The following is a 19,334-nucleotide window of genomic DNA, read 5'->3' on the forward strand; positions in this document are numbered from 1 at the left end:
TCAACGTAAATGTTTTTTACTTGAGTTTCCTACCAGCTAAGAGGAGCATAAAATAACTGAATTTCTACTTTAAAGAGGGACTTCTTTTTACGTTTAAAAATAAATGTACACTGAACTTCACTAAAGCTTGCAGACTCAGTAGGATACCAAAAGACCAATTATTAACTGGCACAGGAAATTACAGGTGTCCTTTTAAGAAGCCTTTAAAATACTAAAATATAGAAAGTTGCAGAAATTTAGAAACAAATAATAAAACTGAGGATAGTAAGCTGCCCACATATTAAGGCTGTTTTACCAAAGTGTGGTTCCCCCGAAAATAAAGGGGGAAAAAAAGGAACCAATCCTCAGCGAGTTGATAACAAGCTTGGCACGTTTCAAGGCACCCTGCCTTACACTGTTCTCACTTGACCGTCACAGCAACCCTGTAGCCTAATTTTATGAATGGGAGAAACTCAGCAGCAAAAGGTTAAGCGACTTGCCCAAGGTCAGTCAAGAAAATCAGTGGTTCAGCTCTACCTAGAAGGGTGCACTTCACCCGACACTTTCTACTACAGAGCCCTGCCTCCCACTGTGGCATTAGCAGTGTAGAACAGTGAATCAGACTAATACAGATATAGGTAGTCCGCACTACCCTCGCCCTTCCCGAGAGGCGGGGGGCTTGCCTCTGAAAGCTTTCCCTAGCCGCTCAGTCGCAGGCAGGAAAGTTGTGCAGATCACCGATCAGCCCCGTGAAATGACAAGCTGACAGGCGCAGCCCCCAAAGGACCAGCTCTACATTCCCTGGAGCCCCTCCGAACCCGGCGCCAGCGAGACGGCTCCCGGAAACGTCTGAAAAACCTCCCAGTGAGTTTCGCCCCCTCCTGGGCGCGAGGAACGAGCTGGAAATGAGCCAGAGGGCGGCTGGCCACCCGAGCCTGCCATGTGTCCAGCCCGTCACGCCCGCCTCGCCTCAGCCGGCTCCTCATGCCTTGACCGCAGCCAGAGGCCCAGCTCAGGATCCGACGCAAAGGCTGCCTTGGCCGCCGCCACCACCGCAGCAGCCCGTGGCGCCCTGGCGTGGCACTCGCAGTCAGGTCCCCGCCCCACCTCTCCTGTTGGGCCCCTCAGAGACGCCGTCCGCGCCTCTGGCCAGGCCCAGAGGGTTCGGCCTGCCACAGTCAGCCGCCCGCCCGGCGTCCTTACTTCATTGAGCTGGCGCTCCGCGGCCTCACGCAGCGCTGGGTCCATGGTGCCCCGCAGGGCCTCGATAATGGTGTTGGGGTCCATCGCAGCGCGGACTCGGTCAAACCCGGGGTTCGGGTGCTACTGGGCCAGGAATAGCGCCGCTCACAGCGCACATGGACCCGCCGCGCTCCGCAGCGGCAACCGGCGCGAAAGGAAAGAGAAGCGCCAAGGCCCCGGATAGAACCTCTTCGCCTCGGCGTGGAGGCGGGAGATGCTCCAGCCACTTCCTGTCGGCGCGCGCGCGGGGCACCTTGGGAGATGTAGTCCGCGTGAGCTTTACGCAGCCCACGTGGCCTTGAACTGTAGCTGCTACAGGCAGGTCTTGCTTTTCAAAAAGGAAAAATGTTCAGACAGCACATAAAAAAAATTAAAACAACCACACGCAAAGATTTCCCATAATAATATACCTGTGTGACCGTGAGGCGGATGTGATGCGAGATGTGGTGCCATCCATTGCTAGTAATTGAAAATAATTTTTTGAAATGTAATTTCAGATGTGTTTCTAAATGCCATAAAAATGTTCATAATCTTTACCCCAAGAATTCCCATTCATGAGACTTTATACTAAGAAAATGACACAAAAGATTAAATAAACTTTATGTGTGAAAGGTATTAAACGTTACATATCTATGATTACCAATTACTAAAAATAGGATTTTTATTGAGTCTCCAAATTTTGGTAGGAACTTTATATAAATCACCTGTAAACACAGAATAAGAACATAATCTCTATTAGATTCTTATTTATTTATTTATTTATTTATTTATTTATTTATTTATTTATTTACACTCACCTTTTAAAAAAGTTAAACAGTTTCAGAAAGGTTAAATAACTTGCCCAAGTTCACTTAGTAAGAAGTTCACCTAGGATTTCAAACAGGATATTTCTGCTTTGAAAGTTTTCATTCTCTTCACTAAAACACTCTGCTTTTTAAGAGAAATGTCAATATGAGAACTGTTAAGCAAATTAAAATAATTCAATTAAATATTTCACACCCATTAAAATGACAAATATTACATATAGTAACAACACAAAAACAGTTATATGAGGCTATGGCTTTGAAACATGGGCAAAGACTGGAAAACAAAGCTGGCAAATGAAATAAATTGATTTTCTAGGGTGTTGAGATTTTGAGAAATTTCCTTTCATATTTGTCATCGCTATAATAAAATTACATAAACATATTTACTTATAATGAATCATAAACCTTCAAATGCAACTTGTTAAAAGATCACTTATTGTTTTTAGTTTGCAAAAAAAGAGAAATGGGGGCACAAAAATCTTTCCCTGAAACAGTGGACTTTGCAATATTAATATCTCTTACATGCCAACTTCTGTGCCTGGAAGGAAGGTTTATATAATTATTCCTAACTTACAAATAAAGAATCCAAGGTTCACAAGCTACTTAAATTGTGAAAGATCATAAAATTTCCTTAATATAACTTTTTTAAAAAATATATTTTATTTATCTTTTCATGAGAGACACAGAGAGAGAGGCAGAGACACAGGCAGGGGTAGAAGCAGGCTCCATGCAGGGAGCCTGATGTGGGACTCAATCCCAGGACTCCAGGACCATGCCCTGAACCAAAGGCAGACACTCAACCACTGAGCCACCCAGGCATCCCAATATAACCTATTGTTAACTCTATCAGTGTACTGATAGTCTATTTAAGAATTTCCTGGGATGCCTGGGTGGCTCAGCGGTTCAGTGCCTGCCTTCCACCCAGGGAGTGATCTTGGAGTCCCGGGATCGAGTCCCACATTCGGCTCCCTTCATGGAGCCTGCTTCTCCCTCTGCCTGTGTCTCTGCCTCCCTCTCATTCTCTCTCTCTCTCTGTCATGAATGAATAAATAAAATCTTAAAAAAAAAAAAAAAAAAGAATTTCCTCTTCCTGGGGTATCTGGATGGCTCAGTAGGAAGAGCATGTGACTCCTGATCTTGGGGTCATTAACTCTTGATCTTGGAGTTCTGAGTTTGAATCTCATATTGAGTCTACACCTAGGTATTACTTAAAAATAAATAAACTTAAAAAAAATCTCCTCTCTCTACCTATCCCTCAATTGTGATAGCCTTAAAAATAAGGCTTATGTTTTATTCACTTTTGTATCCCTATCACATATCATGAAGCTTAAATATCTGCTAAGAGTTCAATAAATGTTTTAGTGAATAGAAGAAGAAAGGAATGAATGAGCTAGTAATGAGTTGTTGGTGGCTGAGCCAGAATTGATACTTCAATTTTCATGATTCCAAATCCAATCCTCTTTGCACTACTACATATCAATTTTAGATTCCAGGATTGACTTGTACATTATGAAATTGTGACAATTACAGCATAGCACAATGTATGTAAAAGACCTGACACACAGAGCAGCCCCAGTAGCCCAGCAGTTTAGCGCCGCCTTCAGCCCAGAACGTGGTCCTAGAGACCCAGGATTGAGTCCCACATCGGGGTCCCTGCATGGAGCCTGCTTCTCCCTCTGCCTATGTCTCTGCCTCTCTCTCTCTCTGTGTCTTTCATGATTAAATAAATAAAATCTTAAAAAAAAAAAAAAAAAAGACCTGACGCATTAAAAGTGCTCCAAAAATATTAATTCCCTTTCCCTGAAACTGAAAGGGAGAGGTGGTAATGGAAAATATGGTTTTGGACAATGCTGGTGGCTCAGCGGTTTAGTGCCGCCTTCAGCCCAGGGCCCCATCCTGGAGACCAGGGATCAAGTCCCACGTCTCCCTGCATGGAGTCTGCTTCTCCCTCTGCCTGTGTGTTTCTGCCTCTATGTGTGTGTGTGTGTGTGTGTGTGTGTGTGTGTGTGTGTGTGTGTGTTTAAGCTGTAGTATTGGGAACTGGGACCCAGGAAGTTTTTCAGATCTAAAGCTGCAGTGGGGCCTGTGTATTGTGCTTCAGAGAGAATAGAGCTCATAGGATGCTAGATAACTGTCTGGGCAACCAGAGTTCCTTTATCCATACAAGGAGTTTGGCTCCAAGACTCTTCAAAAGGGATCCCTGGGTGGCGCAGCGGTTTAGCGCCTGCCTTTGGCCCAGGGCGCGATCCTGGAGACCCAGGATTGAATCCCACGTCGGGCTCCCTGCATGGAGCCTGCTTCTCCCTCTGCCTGTGTCTCTGCCTCTCTCTCTCACTGTGTACCTATCATAAATAAATTAAAAAAAATTAAAAAGAAAAAGCTTGAACTTTAAAAAAAAAAAAAAGACTCTTCAAAAACTTAGCTGCTGTGTGATTAGCACACCCAACTTATCCGTAGGTTTATTATTTTTTGTCAAGCTAGTGACACGGAGAACGTGACTTATATGACTGGATATTTAGATGTGAGCTCCTCCAGGGCAGGAACAATGTCTCTCTTTGTGGTAAACACAGAAATGAGCATGTGCTCAATCAATAAATGTGTAGGGATTAAAGAAAAGAGTGCTACATTATGCCAGTATAAACATAAATAGATAAACTTACCTCAATGCTCAGTCTCAAGTCCCAATACCACTATAACCAATATATAATGTCTTCTTGGGTAAGATTAGTCTGAGGAATTCAGAAAAGCATAAATTACAAGGTTTCAGAGCTGATTTCTTTTTTTTTTTTTTTTTTAAGATTTTACTTATTTATTCATGATAGAGAGAGAGAGAGAGAGAGAGAGAGAGGCAGAGACACAGGCAGAGGGAGAAGCAGGCTCCATGCCAGGAGCCTGACACGGGACTCAATCCCGGGACTCCAGGCCCGTGCCCTGGGCCAAAGGCAGGCGCCAAACACTGAGCCACCCAGGGATCCCCAGAGCTGATTTTGAGCTGGAATGGAATTGGACAAAAATAGAAGTAAGGAACAATGCAAGGGTCACTTGGTTAACTGATCCTATAAATGATGGCTCTGTTGTTCAAACAGAAAATACATGTCTTCCTACAGGTATGAAAGGAAAGGACGGTCCAGGGAGTGACCATACAACTATAAGAAAAGGGAATAAAAAGAATCAATTTTCCCTTTACAAACCTCCATTGGAAGCTTTTGTGGGCTAAACACCAGAGATAAGGCCTTGATGACAAATATCTAGCACCCAAAGGTATCTTAAGACCTAGACTGATCTGTCTGAGGTGACTGGATTTTTGTCAAGACATTCCATAATTACTGAAAGCCCACATCCTATACATCCTATGCTAGGACTATTTTAGATATCCAAAACATTTTAGACAACATTTTTCATGAAATTTAGTTTTTTAAATAATGATAATCACTACTCATAACTAAGTGAAATTCATTTTTACACTTTGGTAAGATCTTTAAACAATTCAAAACATAGGGGGTTAGGATGCCTGGCTGGCTCAGTCAATAAAGTATGAGACTTTTTTTTTGTTTGTTTTAAAGATTTTATTTATTTATTCATGAGAGACACACAGAGAGAGAGGCAAAGACACAGGCAGAAGGAGAAGCAGGCTCCATGCAGGGAGCCTGATGGACTCAATCCCGGGTCTCCAGGATCACGCCCTGGGCTGAAGGCAGCACTAAACCGCTGAACCACCCGGGCTGCCCAGTATGAGACTCTTGATCTTGGAGTCATGAGTTCAAGCTCGACATTGGGGGTAGAGTTTACTTTAAAAATAAATAAGTTTTCTTGAGCATTATCCTTTCCCAGGTATCTGCTCACTCCTAGGACCACAACAGAAAAATATTTTAAAGTGGGGGGGTTAAAAATAAAAGACATGGAAGCTAAGAAAAGAGTGATTATGTTCTGAGGCATGTACAAACTGTGCTGCCTCAGGAAACCTTTTATCTCACTGGCCCTCATTTTTTAGTTTCCACCTGTGAAATGAGTAAATAATCCTATCTGGGCTTCCAAAATTATTCTGAGAATCAAATGAGATTGGGAAGTGCTTTGTAATTAGAAAGATCAGAACAAAAATAAGTCGTTATTGGTATTTTAAGGGGAGAACTGAGGAGAAAGGAAAGTAAGAGGGCAAGGAAGGAGAGTTAAAGAAAGTGACAAAATGAGTTTTTGCAGAGCATCCTTCCTAGCAGCTAGAATTCTGCATGTTCAGCATCTTTGTAAGTATGCGTCTAAAGCTTAGTATGCAAGAAAAGGTAAAAGACAGTCTTGGACTGAAATTGTCAAATGAAGACCATTCCTCATTGCATTTCTTTTATTTTTTTCTTATTTTTAAAGATTTTATTTATTCATTTGACAGAGAGAGAGTGAGAGAGAACACAAGCAGGAGGAGCAGCAGAGGGAGAGGGAAAAGCAGACTCCCCGCTGAGTAGGAACCTCTATATGGGCTGGATAGCAGGGCTCTATCCCAGGACCCTAGGATCATGACCAGAACTGAAGGCAGACACTTAACCCACTGAGCCACCCAGGCACCCCTATTACATTTCTTTTAAATACACTGACTTACAAAAATTGGAGTTCATGCTCTAAACCATATAAACAATTTTATTATTTTTTTAAAGATTTATTTATTTTATGATAGACACAGAGAGAGAGAGGCAGAGACACAGGCAGAGGGAGAAGCAGGCTCCATGCCAGGAGCCCGACGCGGGACTCGATCCGGGGACTCCAGGATCGTGCCCTGGGCCAAAGGCAGGCACCAAACCGCTGAGCCACCCAGGGATCCCCATATAAACAATTTTAAAGATCAACTTCATCAAAGTTTAATTTACAGGAAATTCAATGAGTGTTCACGAAGTTATACAGTCATGTCACACTACCTCAATCAACATATAGATAATCTCCATCAGCCCTTTCCAGGTAATCTTTACATGTTCAGCTCTGTGCCACATATGCTCACTGATGTGCTCTCTATCGTTATCAATTAGATTTGCCTTTCCTATTGTTTCATATACATGGAATCATTCAGTAAGTACTTTTTGTGTCTGGCTTTTTTCACTCACTGTAGTGTTTCTGAGATTATTTCCATGATGCTGAGCGTATAGGTAGTTCCCTCTTTGTTGCTAAATGGCAGTCTGTTACCTGATATACAAATTATTCATTCATCTGTTGGTGAACATTTGGGTCATTTATAGTTTTTGCTATTGTGAATTAAACTGATATGTACATTCCTGTACAAGTTTGAATGTGAATGTATGTTTTCATTTCTCTGGTAAATAGCCAAGAATGGGGACGCCTGAGTGGCTCAGCAGTTGAGCCTTTGGCTCAGGGTGTGATCCCAGAGACCGGGGATTGAGTCCCGCATTGGTCTTCCTGCATAGAGCCTGCTTCTCCCTCTGCCTATGTCTCTGTCTCTTTCCTGTGTGTCTCTCATGAATAAACAAACAAGCAAACAAATATCTTTAAATAAATAGATAAATAAATAAATAGCTAAGAATGGAATGGTTGATTTATATTGTAAATGTATATGTAACTCTATAAGAAACTGCCAAATCATTTCTCAAATTGGTTGTACAATTTTATATTCCCATGAGCTATTTATGGGCATTCCACTGTTCATATCTTCACCAACAGTTTGAATTCTCTGTCTTTTAAAATGTAGAGTGGATGTGTAGTGGTTATGTGATTATGTATGTCATTACGCACTGATGCATTTCTCCAATGATGAATAATATTGAGCATCTTTTCACGTGCTATTAGCCATTTGTATCATCTTTTGAAAAGTGTCTGTTTCATCCATTTTTAAAATTGGGTTGTTGCCTTACTGCTCTTGGGTTGTAGGATATTCTGGGGACAATTTTTTTGGTCAGATTTCTGTAATGTGAATATTTTCTTTTAGTCTGCATCTTTTCATTTTCTTAATTTATCTTTCAAAAAGCAGTGTCCTATTTTGATAAAGTTCAATTTATCTATTGTTTCACGAGGTGATTGCACCTCTTGTGTTCTTTTTTTTTCACCTCTTGTGTTCTATATAAAAAATCTTTCCCACTTCAAATTGTAAAGATTTTCTCCTGTTTTTTCCTAGAAATTTGTAGTTTTAGCATTTATGTTTTCATCTATGGTCCAATTTTGGGGGGCAGGTGATGTGAGGTAGTGACTAAAGTCATTTCATTCTGCATATGGATATCCAGCTAATTAGTACAGTACACTTTTTTTTTAAGTTTATCCTTGACCATTGAATTACCTTGGCCTCTTTGTTGAAAATCAATTGACCAAATATGTGTAGATCTGTGTTTGAATTCTCTACTCTGTTCCATTGATCTATTTATGTGTCTGTGCGGACTATGGCCATACCACCCTGAACGTGCCCGATGTCATCTTATCTGTGTCTATGCCAGTATCACAACACCTTGATTAATGTACCTTTCTAGTAAGTCTTAAAGTCAAATAGTGTAAATCTTTCAACTTTGTTACTGTTTTTCAAATTTGTTTAGATTATTCTAGGTTATTTGCATTTCAAAATACATTTGGGAAATTCAGCTTGTTAATTTCTAGTTTTAAAAAAGCCTGTTGAGGGGCACCTAGGTGGCTCAGTTAGTCTGCCTTTGGTTCAGGTCATGATCCCAGGGTCCTGGGACAGAGCCCCCATCCGGCTCTCTACTTAGCAGGATGTCTGTTTCTCCCTCTCCCTCTGCTTGCTTTTAAATACACTGACTTACCCCCACCTTGTGTGCACACACATGATCTCTTTCAAATAAATAAATAAAATCTTTTTTAAAAAGGCTTTTGGGGCAGCCCGGGTGGCTCAGTGGTTTAGCACCGCCTTCAGCCCAGGGCGTGATCCTGGAAACCCAGGATTGAGTTCCACAGCAGGCTCCCTGCATGGAGCCTGCTTCTCCCTCTGCCTTCGTCTCTTCCTCTCTCTGTGTCTCTCATGAATAAATAAAATTTTAAAAATAAAAAATAAAAATAACAATAAAATGGCTTTTGAAGGGGCACCTGTGTCGCTCAGCAGTTGAGCGTCTGCCTTCAGCTCAGGGTGTGATCCTTAGTCCCAGCAGAGTCCTGCATCAGATTCTCCTCGAGGACGCTGCTTCTTCCTCTGCCTTTGTCTCTGCCCTCTCTCTGTGTGTCTCTCATGAATAAATAAATAAAGTCTGAAAATAAAATAAAAAGTCTTTCGAGATTTTGATAGATAATGCATTTAATTTGCACATCACAAGATGTGGCTAGCTCAGTTGGTGCAGCATGCAACTCTTGATCTTTGGGTTGTGGATTCAGGCCCCATGTTGGGTGTGTAGATTACTTAAAAATAAAATCTTTTAAAAAATTTACACATAAACCTGGGTAAAATTAACATCTTAAAAATATTGAGTGTTTTTCTTTTAATATGGTATATCTCTCAATTTTTTGGATATTTAAAGAATTTCTCTAACAATATTTTTAGTTTTCAGTGTACATATTTCACACATATTTTCTTAAATGTATCCCTAAGTATTTCATGTTATATATAACATATATATATATCATTTCCAACTGTTTTTGCTTATATCTAGAAAGACAATTGATTTTTATGTTTTGACCTTCTATCCTACAGTCTTGCTAAGCAAACTTACTAATTTTAGTAGTTTCTTTTCTAAATTCCTTAGAATTTCCTGTGCATATAACCAGATCTTCTGCACATTAAAATGGTTTTACTTTCTTCCCATACTTTAGCCATAGAGTTTTCATAGATTCTCTCTATTAGATTGAAAAGGTTCCCTAACATTTCTAGTTTTCATAGAGTTTTTAACATAAATAGGATGTTGAATTCTGTCAAATATTTTCCTAGAGCTATTGATACCATCATACGGATTTTCTTCTTTATTCTGTTAAGGTGGTGAATTATATGAGTTGATTTTCACATGTTGTTTTCCTAGAATAAACCTCAGTTAGTCTTAATGTATTAACATTAAAAAAAACATTTTTATATATTGCTGGATTCAATTAGCTAATTTTTTGGAGGACATTTGCATCTATCTTCATGAGGGATATTGGTCAGTAGTTTTCTTAAATGGCTTTACCTAGTTTTAATAATAGGGTAAAGCTAGTCTCATAAAATATACTTCTTCCTCCTTTGTTTTCTGAAAGATTTTGGGTAGAACTGGCATTATTTCTTCTTTAAATATTTGGTAGAAATCAGCAGTGAAACTATCTGAGCCCTGAAGATTTCTTTCTGGAAAAATTTTAAATAATGAAGTAAGTTTTAGTAGATATAGGACTATGTAGATTTGGGGGCGAAGTACACCAAATTTTTGCTTTTTTGATAGATTTTTTTTAAACTAAAGTACATTTGACATGTGATATTGTGTTGGTTTCAATTGTACAACACAATGATTTGATAAATATTTACATTACAAAATGCTTACCATGATAAAGTGTGGCTACCATCTGTTATCAAAGTTATTACAGGGATGCCTGGGTGGCTCAGTGGTTGAGCGTCTGCCTTGGGCTCAGAGTGTGATCCCAGGGCCCTAGGATCAAGTCCCACATCGGGCTCCCTGCATGCTCTGCGTGTCTCTGCTTCTTTCTCTGTGTCTTTCATGAATAGATAAATGAAATCTTTAAAAAAAAAAAGTTATTACAATATTATCAACTATTTCCCCATGCTGTACTTTTTATTTTATTTTTTTAAGATTTTATTTATTTATTCATGAGAAAGAGAGAGAGAGAGGGGGAAAGAGGCAGAGACACAGGCAGAGGGAGAAGCAGGCTCCATCCAGGGAGCCTGATGTGGGGACTTGATCCCAGGTCTCCAGGATCATGCCCTGGGCTGAAGGCGATGCTAAACCTCTGAGCCACCCGGGCTGCCCCATGCTGTACTTTTTATCCTCATGACTTACTTATTTTACAACTGAAAGTTTGTATCTCATAATCTTCTTCATCTATTTAACTCATTCTCCCATCCCTACCCCTCTGGTAACCACTAGCTTGTTCTCAGTATTTATGAGACTGTTTCTGTTTTGTTTGTCTCTTTGCTTTGTTTTTAAATTCCATATATAGGTGAAATCATGTGGTATTTGTCTTTTCTTTCTGACTTATTTTACTTAGCCTAGTACCCCCTAGGTCCATCCATGTTATCACAAATGGCAAGAGCTCATTCTTTTTCATGGCTGAGTAATATTACATTATACATACTAACACAGAAATAGAGAGACTCTACAATTCCTAGCTTTGACATGACTGAAGTCCTCAATTTTCTATCCTGTAAAATATAACAATAGTAATTTTATCATTAGATTGTGGTAAGATCATATATATCAAGCAGTTGGCACAAACCATGCACACAGAGTATGGGAAACTCAACAAGTGGTAATTTGAACTGACACCTCACCAAAGAAGACATACAGATGGCAAATAAGTATATAAAAAGATTCTCAACATCACAGGTCATTAGAGAATTGCAAATGAAAACAATAAGATACCACTGTACACCTATCAGAATGGCTAAGGTAAAAAACACTGACAACACCAAATAATGGTGAGATTGTGAAACAACAGAAATTCTTTTTTTTTAAATTTTATTTATTTATTCATGAGAGACACAGAGAGAGAGAGAGAGAGAGAGAGAGAGAGAGAGAGGCAGAGACACAGGCAGAGGGAGAAGCAGGCTCCATGCAAGGAGCCCAATTTGGGACTCAATCCCGGGACTTCAGGATCACGCCCTGGGCTGAAGCCAGGCGCTAAACCGCTAAGCCACCCAGGGATCCCAAAAACTCTCTTTCATTGCTGGTGGAAATGCAAAATGGTACAGCCACATTGGAAGACAGTTTGGCAGTTACTTACACAACTAAACACATTCTTACCGGGCAGCCCCGGTGGCACAGCGGTTTAGCGCGGCCTGCAGCCCGGGGTCTGATCCTGGAGACCTGGGATCGAGTCCCACGTCAGGCTCCCTGCATGGAGCCTGCTTCTCCCTCTGCCTGTGTCTCTGCCTCTCTCTCTGTGTCTCTATGAATAAATAAATAAAATCTTTGAAAAAAAATAAAATAAACATATTCTTACCATACAATCCAGCAATTGCATTCCTTGGTAGTTGCCCAAATGAGTTGAAGACGTATTTCCAAACAAAAATCTATACATGAATGTTTATGGTAGCTTTATTATATAATTGTCAAACTAGGAAGCAACCAAGATATTGTTCAATAGGTGAATGGATAATTAAGCCACATATGTTCGTGCAATGGTATATTACTCAGCAGTGAAAAGAAATGAGTTATCAAACCACATAAAGACAGAGGAAACAAGTATATGTTGTTAAGTTAAAGAAGCCAACATGAGGGCAGCCCTGGTGGCGCAGCGGTTTAGCGCCGCCTGCAGCCTAGGGATCGAATCCCATGTCAGGCACTCTGCATGGAACCTGCTTCTCCTTCTGCCTGTGTCTCTGCCTCTGTCTCTCTCTGCATCTCTATGAATAAATAAATAAAATCTTAAAAAAAAAAAGAAAAGAATCCAACATGAAAAGATTATATACTATATTTATATGACATTCTGGAAAAGGCAAAACCATGGAAAATGTGAAAATATTAGCAGTTGGCAGGGCTCGAGGGATGGAGAGAGAGATGAATAGGGAGATTTTTAGGTAGTAAAACTACTCCACATGATACTACTTATATAATAATATAAGGTACATGGCCTTATATATTTGTCAAAACCCATAGAATGTACAACACAAGAAGTGAATCCTAATGTAGACCATAGACTTTTGTTGATAATATATCAATATGAGCTCATCAATTACAAAAGAAATACTACATTAATGAAAGATACTAATGATAGAGAAAACTGTATAGGGAGGGGTGAAGAGACAAGTGGAACACTTTGTACTTTCTGTTCACTTTTTCTAAAACTGCTCCAAAGAAAATAAAGTGAATTCAAAAATAAATAGTGGTAAAATTATGTAAGTGGAGAACAAATTGGTGGTTATCAAGGGTTAGAGATGGTAACAAAGAAGGAGGAAAAGAAGCTGTGTGACTATAAAGGGTGTGGCACAATGGGGATGTGCTGATAAAATATCTTGATTGCAGTGGTAGTTACACAAATCTATGCATTTGATAATATTACATAGAGCTATGCACAAACATTGCACCAATGTCAATTTCCTGGTTTTAATATTGTGCTGCTTAAGATGTAATAGGGAAACTGGGTGAAGAGTACACAGGATTTCTCTGTACTATTTTTTTAAATTAAGGTACAGGGTTATATTAGCTTTAGGTATATAATACAGTGATTCAACAGTTCTGTACATTATTAGGTGCTCAACATAATAAGTGTATTCTAGGGTGACAGAACATGAGAGACACCCAACTCTGGGAAACAAACAAGGGATGGTGGAAAGGGAGTGGGCAGGGGGTTGGGGTGACTGGCTGATGGGCACTGAGGGGGGCACTTGATGGGATGAGCAGTGGGTGTTATGCTATATGTTGGCAAATCGAACACCAGTAAAAATATATATACAAAAAAACCCCACAATAAGTGTATTCTTAATCCCCTTCACCTAACCCACCCATTCCCCCTGCCCACTTCCTGTCTGGTAACCACCACCAGCTTGTTCTGTCAATTTAAGAGTCTGTTTGTTTTGTCGCTTTTTTTCCTTTGTTCATTTGTTTTGTTTCTTAAATTCCACATGTGAGTGAAATGCTGCTATTTCTCTTTCTCTGACTGACTTATTTCACTTTGCCTTATGTCTTCTAGACGCACCCATGTTGTTGCAAATGGCAAGATTTTACCTCTTTTTCATGGCTGAGTACTATTCCTTTGAGAGAGAGAGAGAGAGAGAGAGAGAGATGCCTGGGTGGCTTAGTGGTTGAGCATGTGCCTTTGGTTTGGGGCGTGATCCTGGAGTCCAGGATCGAGTCCCATATTGGGCTCCTTGTAAGGAGCCTATTTCTCCCTCTGCCTATGTCTCTGCCTCTCTCTGTGTGTCTCTCATGAATAATTAAATAAATCTTAAAAAAAGTTGGGGGGACACCTGAGTAGCTCAGCAGCTGAGCGTCTGCCTTTGGCTCAAGGTGTAATCCTACGGTCCGGGATGGAGTCCCACATTGGACTCCCTGCATGGAGCTTGCTTCTCCCTCTGCCTACAACTCTGCCTCTCTTTCTGTGTCTCTCAGGAATAAATGAATAAAGTTTAAAAAAAAGAGAGAAATATTTATCCATTCATCTACAAGTGGGCCCTTAGGTTGCTTCCATATCATGGTTATTGTATATAATGCTGCAATAAACATGGGGTGCATATATCTTTTAAAATTAGTGTTCTCATATTCTTTAAGTAAATACCAAAGAATTTGGTATTTGCTTCTCCTCTCTCTCGCTGCCTGCCGCTCCCCCTGCTTATGCTCTCTCTCTGTCAAATAAATAAATAGAATCTTTAAAATAAATAAATCAAAAAAATAAAAATACCCGATAAATTGGGGCACCAAGCTGGCTCATTTGGTGGAGCATGCAACTCTTAATATCCAAGTTGTGAGCTGCAGCCTGATGTTGGGTGTAAAGATTACTTAAAAATAAAATATAAGGGATCCCTGGGTGGCTCAGTGGTTTAACGCCTCCCTTGGGCCAGGGCATGATCCTGGAGTCCTGGGATCGAGTTCCGCGTCAGGCTTCCTGCATGGAGCCTGCTTCTCCCTCTTCCTGCGTCTCTGCCTCTCTCTCTCTTTCTCATGAATAAATAAATAAAATATTTTAAAAATAGTAATAATAAAATAAAAAATATTTTTAAAAACATAAATAAAAATATAAATAGTGGCAAGCTAATAAGTTTCATAAATCTAAGTAAGGACTTATATCCAGAATATATAAAGAATTCCTATAAATCAGTTTGTTTTTGTTTTTTTTTTTTAAAAGACAGACAACTCAAATTTAAAATTTTTATTTTTTTATTTTTTATTTTTTCAATTTAAAAATTTTAAAAGACTGAGGTGCCTGGGTGGCTCAGTTGGTGGAATGTTTGACTCTTAATCGCGAGCCTGCGAGTTCAAGCCCCACACTCGGTATAAAGATTGCTTAAAAATAAAATATGTTAGGGGATCCCTAGGTGGCCCAGCGGTTTGGTGCCTGCCTTCAGCTCAGGGCATGATCCTGGAGTCCCGGGATCGAGTCCCACGTCAGGCTCCCTGCGTGGAGCCTGCTTTTCCCTCTGCCTGTGTCTCTGCCTCTCTCTCCCTCTCTCTGTGTATCTCATGAATAAATAAATAAAATCTTTAAAAATAAATAAATAAAATAAAATATGTTAAAATACGTGCAAAAGACTTAAATAGACATCTTACTTAAGAGAAAAACAAAATGGACAATAAACTTATAAAAAGATGTTCAACATCATTAGCCATCAAAGAAATGCAAATTAAAACTACCATTAGGTAGCATTACTCACCAAGGAACATCTAAAATTTAATGATTGACAACACAAAGGGTTGGTTATGATGTGGAACAACTAGAACTCTCATGATTTGCAGGTAGGGTGTAATTTGGTACAATCATTTAGGAAAAATGTTTGGCAGTGCCTACTAAAGCTAAGCATACATATGACCCTGGATAAATACCATAAAGAAATTAATGCTTATGTCCATCAAAAGACAGGCATGATGATATTTATGTAGTTTTCTTTTTAATTGCTCAAAACTGGAAATGATCCAAATACCCATTAATAGAAAGAATAAAAAAATTTCATACAATGGAATGCTACACTGCAACAAAAGACAGACCATTGATACGCACACAATATGGATAAATCTCCCTGATAATGCTGAATAAAAGAAATCACACACAAAACCATATATATGACTCCACTTATATTAAATTAAAAAGCATGCAAAGCTAATCAATGGTTGTAGAAGTCAGAATAGCATCTACCCCTGGAGGAGATACTAACAGAGAGAGGCCACAAGGAACCTTCTGGAATAATGGAAATGTTTTCTATTTGTCTAGATAGTGGTTACAACAATTATTAACACACATGCAAAAATTACCTAATTTCTTCACTTAAGATTTGTGTACTCCATTATATATGTTATACTTCAGGGTGCCTGGGTGGCTCAGTCTGTTGCTCCTCTGCCTCTGGCCCAGGTCATGATCCCAGGGTTCTGGAATCAAGTCTCCATCAGCCTCCCTGCTCAGCAGGAGCCTGCTTCTCCCCCTGCTTGTGTTCTCTGCTTCTCTCCTCTCTCTCTCCCTTAAATAAATAAATAAAATCTTTATAATACCTCAATAAAATTTTTTATTTATTTTTTTAAATTTATTTATGATAGTCACACAGAGAGAGAGAAAGAGAGGCAGAGACATAGGCAGAGGGAGAAGCAGGCACCATGCACCGGGAGCCCGACGTGTGATTCGATCCCGGGTCTCCAGGATCGCGCCCTGGGCCAAAGGCAGGCGCCAAACCGCTGCGCCACACAGGGATCCCTCAGTAAAAATTTTTAAAAGAGGGATGCCTGGGTGGCTCAGTGGTTGAGTGTCTGCTTTCAGCTCAGGGCATGATCCCGGAGTTCTGGGATTGAGTTCCACATCGGGCTCCCTGCAGAGAGCCTGCTTATCCTTCTGCCTATGTCTCTGCCTCTTTCTGTGTGTCTCTCATGAATAAGTAAATAAATCTTTAAAAAAATTTTTTTTAATTAAAAAAAAAAAACAATAGCATTTGCCAACCTCAAACATAACCAACTAGAAAATATAACAGGAAATCAGATATGATTCACTATAACACCATAAAATCATAATAATTAAAAACATGCATCAATGTCATTGGCTCAGAAACAGGCAAATAGGAAAATGGAACAGAACCAAAAGCTATAAACTGGATCCTTATATGAATGAGGATTTCATATATAACAAAGTGGACACCCCAAAGTAATGGGGAGAGTATAAGTTGTGTAGTGGGTAGTTTTGGAAAAACAGGCTCTTTATAAAGAAAGAAATAAAACTGGCTCCCTACCTCACACCATATATGTAAGTGGCTCCCAGAAAGATCAAAGACATCAACTTGAAAAGCAAAATTCTAACTAATAGAAAAAATGTAAGAGAATTTTTTTTTTTACTTAGAGAAAGGGAAAGGTTTTTGAAACTGAAAACCAAAAATATGTCTAGATGAAAGTAAGGATTTATGTCCAATAAAAAGTAATATAGACAAGGTCAATCGATAAGTAGCAGACTCTGTAAAGATATTTATCACATCTAAAACTCACGGAGGATTATTATTGATTATATGTGTGGAATTTCTTTTTCTTTTAAGATTTATTTATTTATTCATGAATGACAGAGAGAGACAGGCAGAGACATAGGCAGAGGGAGAAGTAGGTTCTTGCAGAAACCCGATGTGAGACTTGATCCCAGAACTCCAGGATCACACCCTGAGCCAAAGAGACGCTCAACTGCTGAGCCACCCAGGCATCCCTATGTGTGGAATTTCTAAAAATCTGTAGAAAAAAGACCCAAAAGTAAAATGGGAAAATGTTATTATTATAAGGCAATTCATAGGAAGATTGAGTTACAAAATGAGACATAAAGAAATGATCAAGGTCACTATTAATTGGTGAATCATAAAATGAAATACTATTTTTATTCTATTAGAATGACCAAATAGATAAAACTGTATAATACCAAGTATTTACAAGTATGCTAGAAAATTGGCACTCTTGTGCATGGCTCATGAGAGTATAAACTGGTGAGAGTATAAACTGGAAAATAATCTGTTAGTATTTCACAAAATTAAATAATACCTACACACTATAAGCCTATACTCCTGGTCCTAAGGTTTATATTTCAGAGTTTATTCTTTATGGCTTTTTGTTGTTGTAGGGGGAAGTAGGAGGTAACCCAGATATCTATCACTAGAGCACCAGAAAAGATAAAAGTAGTAAATTCACACCATGGAACATCAAGCTGCAGTTAAAAGCAACAATCTCTATGTACCTATCCATAGCAATATGGACAGATCTTTGAAAACACACTGCTGTGTGAAAAAGGAAGCAACTCAATGAAATTTATAGCATAATGACATTGATGTAAATAACACGCCCAGGGACACCTGGGTGGCTCAGTGGTTGAGCGTCTGCCTTCGGCTCCAGGCATGATCCTGGGGTCCTGGGGTCCCACATCAGGCTCCCTGCATGGAGCCCGCTTCTCTCTCTGCCTACATCTCTGCCTCTGTGTGTGTGTGTGTGTCTCATGAATAAATAAAATCTTAAAAAAAATTTTTTTAAATGACAAGCCCATACACATGCCACTTCTGACCATAACATGGTAACGACAGGAATAGACCTCTCACTGTAAACAACTATAAAATTGGACAGAATATAAAGGGTAAAGGAAAAGAAAAAGACAATGTAAGACTATGATCCCTAAGAGAAAGGGACCTTTACAAAGTGAGCCCCATGCTTGTCACTTACCTGTCTGAGAATAATTCTCACCTAGAGTTCACAGAACTAAGTTGGGGCAGAACCCCAGGGTCCTGCTGAAATGAGGAGGCAGAAACAAGAGTTCAAGACAGATGAAATTACTAGAATCTTTGGGATAAAATTTCATGGAGGAAGGAGCTTCATAGAGATGACCCCTGGAAGTCTGTATAGTGGTCTCCCATTATAAGTAAACTGGTCTTACTATATGAAACCATTGAAGTCTTGCCGGATGGAAACTTCTAGGAGCTTAAGAATGGAATAGAGATACTAGAGATCAAGCAGTCTGGGGGTTACTGGAGCTTTAGCTTTGACAAAGCTAAGGAATCTCACTAACACCCTTTGGACCTCAGCTGAAACACTAGAAAGGCTGTGCCTTAGGTAAAAGGACCATGTCTTTTTTTTTTTTTTTTAAGATTTTATTTATTTATTCATGAGAGACACAGAGACAGGCAGAGACAGAGGGAGAAGCAGGCTCCATGCAGGGAGCCTGACATGGGACTCAATCCTGGGTCTCCAGGATAACGCCCTGGGCTGAAGGTGGCACTAAACCACTGAGCCACCCAGGCTGCCCAAAGACCATGTCTTAATGAAAAACCAACAGTAGATTCACCTTAAAATCTAAAAACAAACCCTCAAAGTTGTCCACTGTGCTTTTAGGAAATGTACATGGGGGATACCTGGGTGGCTCAGTGGTTGAGTGTCTGCCTTCAGCCCAGGGCGTGATCCTGGAGTCCCAGGATCGAGTCCCACATCAGGCTCCCTGCATGGAGCCTGCTTTTCCCTCTGCCTATGTCTCTGCCTTTGTCTCTCTGTATCTTTCATGAATAAATTAATAAAACCTTAAAAAAAAAAAAGGAAA

General features: G+C 39.8%; 1 protein-coding gene across 23 annotated transcripts in view; it reads right to left on the reverse strand.

The window, feature by feature from the left end:
- IPO7 (importin 7) overlaps positions 1-19,334 on the reverse strand; it is an 88,014-nt gene that overhangs the window by 54,124 nt on the left and 14,556 nt on the right. For 2 of the 23 annotated variants that reach the window (XM_072727306.1, XM_072727317.1), the window contains 2 exons: positions 16,055-16,257; positions 1,183-1,474 (listed from right to left, as the gene is read on the reverse strand). The exons of 2 other annotated variants lie outside the window; for them this stretch is intronic. In XM_072727306.1, the coding sequence (XP_072583407.1) occupies positions 1,183-1,266 (84 nt within the window). In that variant the 5' untranslated portion in view covers positions 1,267-1,474; positions 16,055-16,257. Of the gene's footprint in view, positions 1-1,182; positions 1,550-1,631; positions 1,681-4,687; positions 4,757-9,047; positions 9,206-10,456; positions 10,650-11,893; positions 12,039-16,054; positions 16,258-19,334 lie in introns of all 23 variants that reach the window. 19 more of the 23 variants (XM_072727299.1, XM_026008282.2, XM_072727303.1 and 16 more) reach the window with 17 other exon arrangements.

This window comes from Vulpes vulpes, chromosome 11 (genome assembly GCF_048418805.1).
Source record: "Vulpes vulpes isolate BD-2025 chromosome 11, VulVul3, whole genome shotgun sequence".
NCBI lineage: Eukaryota > Metazoa > Chordata > Mammalia > Carnivora > Canidae > Vulpes > Vulpes vulpes.